Genomic DNA, 7921 nt, shown 5'->3' with positions numbered 1-7921 from the left:
GATGAATGCAGAAGAAAATTCCGCCAACGTATGTCTATTCATGTTGGGGTACGGACCAGGAAGAAGCTTAGCGATGCGGATTCCTTTACAAAGTGCAACCAGGACGCTGCAAAGGAAACACTTCTGGTTTTAATGCCGTAAAAGAAGTTTGCCTTCGCATCTGCGGAAACAAAATCCACATACAATTCTGTATGTGTCGCGCGCAGCACTGGTGACTTCAACCAGGAAAAGCGTCTTAGAAGGAAGCTGCGTCGTCAACTGCAACAAAACCACGATAACGTGGACGTCAAGTGCGATGGAGTTTGAGAAGGCGTGGGAGGACAGGAACCCGCGGAATGCCTACGCTCTACTAAAACAGTATAGCGGCAAAATGAAAAGATGTTCCCATGTCCTCAGCACTGCTAATGGGGTAGCTGTCGGTGAAGCAACCCTTCCAATTTGAAAGGAACACTTCAAGACCTTGCTGAACCGGCTAGCACCGTCAGCTCCTGAACTCAAACACGTTCATAGACCGACATATGCGGTTAACGAGGAGCCACCGACCAAGTCGGAGGTCCTGGTCTGTATTCAGAAAATGAAGAATGGAAAATCTAGTGGAGACGACGGGATTGGCGCAGAAATGTTAAAATATCTTCTTCCGTTTGGGATTCGTGAGATGACAAAGATCATCTGTTCAATATGGATAAACGAAAGGATACCTGATTCGTGGAGACACGCTATCATAATTCCCCTCCACAAGAAGTTATCCGTCATGGACCCAAGAAATTATCGAGGAATCTCTTTGCTGCGTGTTATGTATAAGGTACTGGAGCGCATTATCCTGGACCGACTCATTAAACATCGCGAAGAAACGACACGCGACGAGCGAGCTGGCTTTCGTCCTGGCCGATCTACGATTGATCAGGTGTTCATCGTCAGGAGAGTGATCGAAATCTGGCAGCGGTATTCGAAGCCAATGCAACTAGCGTTTCTGGAACTTTGAAGCCGCGTTCGACTCTTTTCACCGAGGCCGTCTTCTCAACGCGCTTCGCGCCGATGGAGTACCAGGAAAGTTCGTTCGCTTGCTTGATGACATGAATCAACGAACAACTGCTGCACTTCGAACACCAGCCGAATGTACAACACCGTTTGAAGTGGCAGCTGGAGTAAGACAAGGGGCAGTGGCAGGACCCTTCCTGTTCAATTTCGCCATCGACGAATAATGCGAAGAACAGTAGATCAGTGTCTTCCCTATATCATTCTAGCACCATCAGAGTGCCCCTTGACTGACCTCGAGTACCCCGACGATGTTGTTATATTCGCGGAAAGCAGTAAAAACTTAAGCATGTTGTCAACCTTGCATCGAAGCTGGCTGCAGCCTACGGACTACGCCCACGCCCTGATAAATGCAAGCAGATGTGGATCTCTTCGAGACCACGAACGGGAATCAGGGTGGACGGACAACCGATAGAACTCGTCGATGAGTTCTGTTACCTGGGCTGTATGCTGAAGAACAACGGCAGCTACGAGAGAGATGTTCAGCAAAGATGCGCTAAGGCCACTTCTGCATTTAACTCCTTAACGAAATGTCTGTGGTCGACCCCATCACCAACAAAGTCAAGCTGCGAGTCTACCAATCCGCAATTCGCTCCATCATGATGTACCGATCGGAGACGTGGGCAGCACCATCAACGGTTATGGAGAGGCTTGACTGCACGGAACGAAAGCTGCTCAGGCGGCTACTTGACTACTTTTGGCCTAGGGTATGCCACAGTGAGAATCTTTACGCAGAAATTGATGTGGTATACCGACGGATGACACGTGGAAGACACCAACATCTTTCACCACCATCGAAAGTGGCTAAAGTAAATCGTCTTCGCTTCTTTGGTCATATATTAAGGAGACCAGCAGATCGCCTTGTCCAACGAGTTCTGAAGAGTTCGTCGGGTTCGAGCTGGAAGAAGCCACCTGGCCAAAAACGGAAGTTTTGGACTGAGGAGGTAAAAGAGGACCTGAGGACACTCGGCGTGGATAGGCAGTTCAGGCGAGACGTAAGGTTTCGCAGAATATGGAATAGCGACGAATGGATTGATTCTGTGCAAGCTCTCGCAGAAGATCGAGAAGGTTGGGCAGAGCTGTGTTCAAGGACGGCGCACCTCGGCGAAGATGCAGGTAATCGAGTCAGGCGATGACATCAGCCTGCCGATTAAGTCAAGTAAGTCATTATTGCTATTATTGTTATTATCTTTATCTTTATCTTTGTTATTATTATTATCTCTATCTTTATTATTATTATTACCAGTCTGAGCGTCCGACTAAAGCCGGACTTCAGACTTTCTGTGGCGTTTGCTTCGCTCCCCTTCGCTGATCAACGAAAATTAATATTAGTGTTATTAGTTCTATGAAATTGGACTTGTGTATCTCTAACAATCTTTCTTCTTTTATATATATATATATATATATATATATATATGCGAAAGATTTCATAGTCTTGTTTCTAAACGCGTCAGTTCTACATTTGGAGAACATTCGAGCTTCAGCTTCAAATACTCCTTATCAGTGCATTATAGACAAAATTTAAAAGTAACACGCGAAATATGAGTTTTCCTCCTGTTTTCTATGTACAGTTATCAAGGAATGATGATTTGGCATAAAATGACGTGAAAGACATCATCCTACTGATAAAGATAACATTTCACGTCAGATCACATAAACATCTTACTACTATTTAAGCGTGCGTTTGCATACGTGTTTCCACTTTCTGAGAACGACATGCTACAAACTTGAGGCGAACGAAGAAGGAAATAGGCACGCGGAGGAATCATAAAGGTGAAGAGCAAAGCGCCCAGTGGTCACGGCTATGAAACGGCTGCAACCATTTATCCATTGCGTCATGCACACTAAGTTATTGCGCACCAATGACCAGGCCCACCGACGCCGGTGGATACGTCGCACCCCATATTATAGCAATCTGGCACCGGCGTAGCAATCTGACTCCGTTGGACCCGTCGCACCCCTTCTATAGGTTTCTGGCGCCGGTGGGCCCGTCACACCCCTTTCTATAGGTATCTGGTGTCGGTGGACCCGTCACACTTCCTTCTATAGGTATCTGGCGCCGGTGGACCCGTCACACCTTATTTTGTAGCCTTCTAGCGTCGGTGCACCCGTCACACCCCCTTCTTTAGGTATGTGGTGTCGGTGCACCCGTCACACCCCCTTCTATAGGTATCTGGCGCCGTTGGACCCGTCGCACCCCCTTCTATAGGTATCTGGTGTCGGTGGACCCGTCACACTTCCTTCTATAGGTATCTGGTGCCGGTGGACCCGTCACACCCCATTTTGTAGCCTTCTAGCGTCGATACAACTCCACGCCGGTGGACCCGTCGCACCCCCCTTTTTGAATTTCGTGACTGACACGAACACACACACATGTGACAGAATAAGCCCGTTATTATACATCATGATTATTATTTTACTATTGTTCCTATTAATATTATTATTTCTATTTTCTATTTGATATTACTAGAAGAAAAAAGACATCTACAGCTGGCGATAGGGAAAAAATAAGGGCAAAGTAGGCTTCACGAGTTTCTCAATACGGACGCTCACAGTATATTTCATGCAATGCAATTTTCTGCGAATGTAGAGATAAATCTTGTCTAAAATTGAGCAACATGCGTCGTTTCTAATCTTCCTAATTTTTTGAAACCTAGTTGAAAAGATTTTAGATTTTGCGTCCCATTTTCATACCTTTCTCAAGAAGCTTTTGAGGAAACCAGAAAAACTACAAAATTTGTAGCTCAGGGTTTTCCTTGATGGCTATCAAAATATGGCACCGAGAAGAGGTGCAATATTTTATGTTTTCAGCTGATCAAGATCTGTACGAATTCGAACAAAGTCCAATAGCTCAATTCGTCGTCTGTAGAAACTAATTCGGTTTAAAGTATATTATAGAGAATTTGTACCTTCAGTTATCAGTTTTCCTTATTTCTAGTTATTTTTCTTATTTTCTAGTTGTTCCAATTTTTGCTACTTTTCTTTTTTTTTTCTTTTGTTTTTCTCCTCTTAAAAGTAAGTGAACGTTTGCTGCGAATTTAGATGCAAATGTAATGTAATTTAAAGGTACAGATGTAAAATTTGTAGATGAGAATTATGATGTAAATATATAAAACAAAAAATATTTGTTATATATAAAATGAAACATGTGTATTTATATAATGTATGGACTTAGATCATTGCCTGTATTTGCAAATTGTCCTAAACTAGCTCAGTGACAAGCATGCGATTCTCCAAACGAATGTAATTATGCTGAGTCTTAACGACAGCGTTATTTTGGCCAAGGGCAAGAGTATTGTGGGTCCAAATAAATACTCAAACCAGTGGCTAGAACTGACGCACATGAAACCGTGAGGGCTACATGCCAGTGATTTCTATGGTATTCATAAGTGGATTTAGATAAGGTAGACCAAAATTAAGAAATAAATTATCTAAATCTAGTTCTTGCATTTGTGCTTGCGAGAGCAAATTTCTGTTTTCTCTTAGATGATACGAGAGTGTTCCTAGTAGAACAAGGTAACATTCTTGCCATTACACGATGTGTGGCACGCTTGTGAATACTCAAAATCTAAAAAAACTTTCAAGAAGCTGTTTTCTGGACCACACTCACTGGGGAAGACGAGATTCTCGCAGTGTATTGTAACCCACGAGTTTATTCATGACTTGCAAAGAAAATCAATTCTTGCGCCTACGGCTGTATCACAAGAGCCAAGATCTCACATGGTTGATTGATTATGTACTCGGTGTCGCTAATAAGCAAATTAGATTCTATAGCCAGAGTGATCTCTCCTTCCTTAGACAGCGCATAGATTTCTTTGTCATTGCTGAAAATTTCTGTGAACGAGTGCGTATTGGCATTACATTTGATACTTGTTTTCTTAAATTTTGAAGTGAATCGTATAGGTTTTGAGTAGATTACGGTGCTTTCATATTATCGCAGGAGCAGATCATGCTAGTTGTGCAGTTTACAAGAGCATTGAGAGTAGACGCTTTTGATTCACATTCAACAGGAAAATGATAGTAATCTTGTAGCATCATAGCTTCCATCATGGGGCTGCAGCCAATGTTTTGTACATCAATGAAGAATGTGGTTTCTGCAAAGAAATCACTGCCAGCGACAATTCGTCATACTTTTGTGTAACATAAAGTTGTAAACTGAATGCTTTCAGTTTATCTTTATTATGAATCATGAAATCAACACCTATTTGCACTACTGGATGCCATTCCATGCAACTTACTACTTCATAGATAGTGTGTGACTTCTTCGGAACATGGGCTACTATCAGAAACGTGCATGCCGGAACTGGTAGGAAGCAACCGCATGCTATACCATCGCACGTGCTACCACAAATCCCTGCATATAGAGGAATCATTCGAACTCAGGAACTATTTCGTCTAGCTTAATTTTACTGCACTTAGAGTGAGTGCAAGAACCCATTCGCAACCATTTTGTTGTATGGTAGATCTTGGGTTTCGTCTCCCTAATAAAAAATAAAACTTTGGAACAGGGCAGTTTCATTGGTTTCGAAAGTATCTTTTCAAGTCTGATAGTTTCGTTGGCATGGTTAATTTGAATACAAAGATTGGAGTTGATTCTATTGAATTCTATTGAATTCTATTGAATTCTAAACTTCCTCATTATGGATAAAGGTGCAAATCCCCAATTTTTGTTTACTACCTCTACATTGTGTCGCATACATCCATGCTGACAAGTAATTGTCAGCGTAGATGCGCTTTGCTTGCTAGTGTATCCATGAGAGAAGAGAATCCAAGAGTGCGACACAAATTAACAAAGTGGAGCGGGCTAATCACTATAGTGCTTCCCAGAGGTAACTGAAGAAAATAGACGTGCCTCAAATGTACTAAAACGTTATTTATTGTAACAACATTATTAACACGACTTTCATTCCATTTCCTTTTGATTTCATTCCATTTGATACGTTCTCAATCGTTTGGAGGCCGCTACTTGCTTGTTAGAAAGCCTAGAAAGCCTATTGGATATTAGAAAGCCTAAAATTTACTTTTGCTTCCCTCCACTCTTTTCTAATGCTGGTGTCAGCGCATTACCCCTTCAAAGAAGCTGCATACGCAATCTTGAGCGACTTCAAAATATTTGACAAATTCAAGTCCATCGTAATTTTTCATGAATCTACCAGTGGTGCCGGCAATATTTTGTTGATTGTATCTCTTTCCATAGTGCCAAAAAAGCACCTGAAAAGAAAATAAGCATTTTGTTCTTCACTGAAACCTTTCTTCTTTTGTTTATCTTTTTTGGCTCCATGAAACATCCCTTTTCCGTCGTCGTCTGTCGTTCTTTGTGACGAGGAAGTTTTGCAACATTTAATGCAGATCTGGACAACATCTCGAAATAATATGCCATCTTTCCTTCCGCGTAAGTAACTCGGGTAATTTATTGAATAAAAATTCTTGCAGTGTAAGTGTAGTAGTATCGGTGGGCTTCCTCCTCTAGAAAGAGATTTCGCTGCAACTACATGGTCGACAACGTTCGGAACCGCCCTATGTCAGCCAAGCCTTTAATCCTTCTGAAACCAATACATCTACGGAAAACTTGTTTGCGAGTATAAAAACACTAACTTGATGAATCGGTTGATACAAATACACTTCATTCAAGCATAAAAGTTTCCTTCAACCTTCAGTCCATATGTGAAATGTTAGTAAAGCAAGTTAAAATCAAAAAAAAAAAACTTGCGATAGTACACGTACAATGAACAGCATGAAAACAGATGAAATCGTGAGGAAAGTGATAAAGCATTGGGCAAGGCAAAAATGAATAAAAGGCAAGTTTTTTTCTCAAATTGCTTCCTCAAGATCCATACCAACTTCTTCTTCACTTGAACGATGTTCATTTGGACTCAGGCCACATATTACGTCGTGTGGTATGTATATATCAGACCTAAAATAATCAGTGTTTTTGGCAAAGATATTGAAAATTCTTATTTTATTTTTTTGCTGTAGATAAGTACAAAGATTGAGTTCATGTTTGTTAAGTATGATAATCTAAAAATACTTAGCAGGAATAAAACATCTGAGGGAGAGGAGAACGGAGAAGTTCAAAACTTTTTTTTTTACAAAAATGCTCTTGTGGCGGTGCGTGTTTACCAGTGCCCTTCTTTCGAATTCATAACATTTATTAACCGTCAACCATCAGTTGTTTGCAGCAGGTGCTTATTAAACTATATTGATAAAGAGTTAAAAAGAGTATATGAGTTCAACTGTCGCCTGCCAGCGGTGAGCCTGCTTTAACTAAACATAAGGTCATTAGGCTGCGCACATAGTCCCAACAGCGCTGGTAAAACAACAAAACGCGAATGATGCAACACTTTAATAGCAATCTTTAATCGAGTGTGAATAGTAAAAAGGTCGCTGTACACGCAACCCCCTGCTTCACCATCCTTTATTACGTTATCCATGAGCGGTTGCAAAATGACCAGTTCGCGACTACTGCACACATATAAACGGTGTTTTTCACACGTTGTCCTACATGAGCACGTTTAGGGGAAGTAACCAGTAGCCTCTAACCCATGAATTACATCAGAACCTCTCCGTTGAAAATTAACGCATAACGTGGTGCACTAAAGGTGGAGTAGAACTAATTTCACACTCTCGAGTGAATGTGCGTTTGTACAGAAGACTTCTGTATGACGCCTTCTTTACGACTATGCAACATTCCGCAAGTCAATGAAACAGTGTTTTAGCCCACAAGTTGTCCTGCATGAGCACAATGTTTAGGGGAAATTCATATGCAACCAATCAATAGCAAATGAAGAAATGATTTGCACTCCGGTACATTTCCACGAAGATATGGACTATACTACTTGCTCAGCTCTGCTCAATCTTTCAATCCAGAATGTTGGCTGGTTGACAC

The 7921-nt window shown here is 41.6% G+C and overlaps 3 protein-coding genes across 4 annotated transcripts; 2 read left to right on the top strand and 1 right to left on the bottom strand.

Annotated features, from left to right (window-relative positions):
- Positions 1–295: 295 nt before the first annotated feature.
- Positions 296–1202, top strand: RB195_024263 (uncharacterized protein; the record flags this gene model as incomplete). Of its 2 annotated transcripts, XM_064211970.1 has the most annotated exons (3): positions 296–409; positions 458–904; positions 966–1202. In XM_064211970.1, the coding sequence occupies 3 exons, from the start codon at positions 296–298 to the stop codon at positions 1200–1202; spliced, it is 798 nt and encodes a 265-aa protein (XP_064067850.1). The 2 variants fall into 2 exon arrangements, with proteins under 2 accessions (XP_064067850.1, XP_064067851.1); XM_064211969.1 differs by lacking the exon at positions 296–409 and having other exon boundaries at positions 575–982.
- A 363-nt stretch (positions 1203–1565) lies between these two features.
- Positions 1566–2171, top strand: RB195_024262 (uncharacterized protein; the record flags this gene model as incomplete). The annotated part of the gene is made up of 1 exon (XM_064211968.1): positions 1566–2171. The coding sequence occupies one exon, from the start codon at positions 1566–1568 to the stop codon at positions 2169–2171; it is 606 nt and encodes a 201-aa protein (XP_064067849.1).
- A 3837-nt stretch (positions 2172–6008) lies between these two features.
- On the bottom strand, positions 6009–6662 carry RB195_024261 (uncharacterized protein; the record flags this gene model as incomplete). Its single annotated transcript, XM_064211967.1, has 4 exons — positions 6009–6017; positions 6103–6222; positions 6284–6386; positions 6631–6662. The coding sequence occupies 4 exons, from the start codon at positions 6660–6662 to the stop codon at positions 6009–6011; spliced, it is 264 nt and encodes an 87-aa protein (XP_064067848.1).
- Between the last annotated feature and the right edge of the window lie 1259 nt (positions 6663–7921).

Source organism: Necator americanus, chromosome X, assembly GCF_031761385.1.
Source record: "Necator americanus strain Aroian chromosome X, whole genome shotgun sequence".
In the NCBI taxonomy this organism is placed as follows: domain Eukaryota; kingdom Metazoa; phylum Nematoda; class Chromadorea; order Rhabditida; family Ancylostomatidae; genus Necator; species Necator americanus.
The sequence above is the reverse complement of the archived record's forward strand: the minus strand, read 5'-3'. Positions and strand labels throughout refer to the sequence as shown.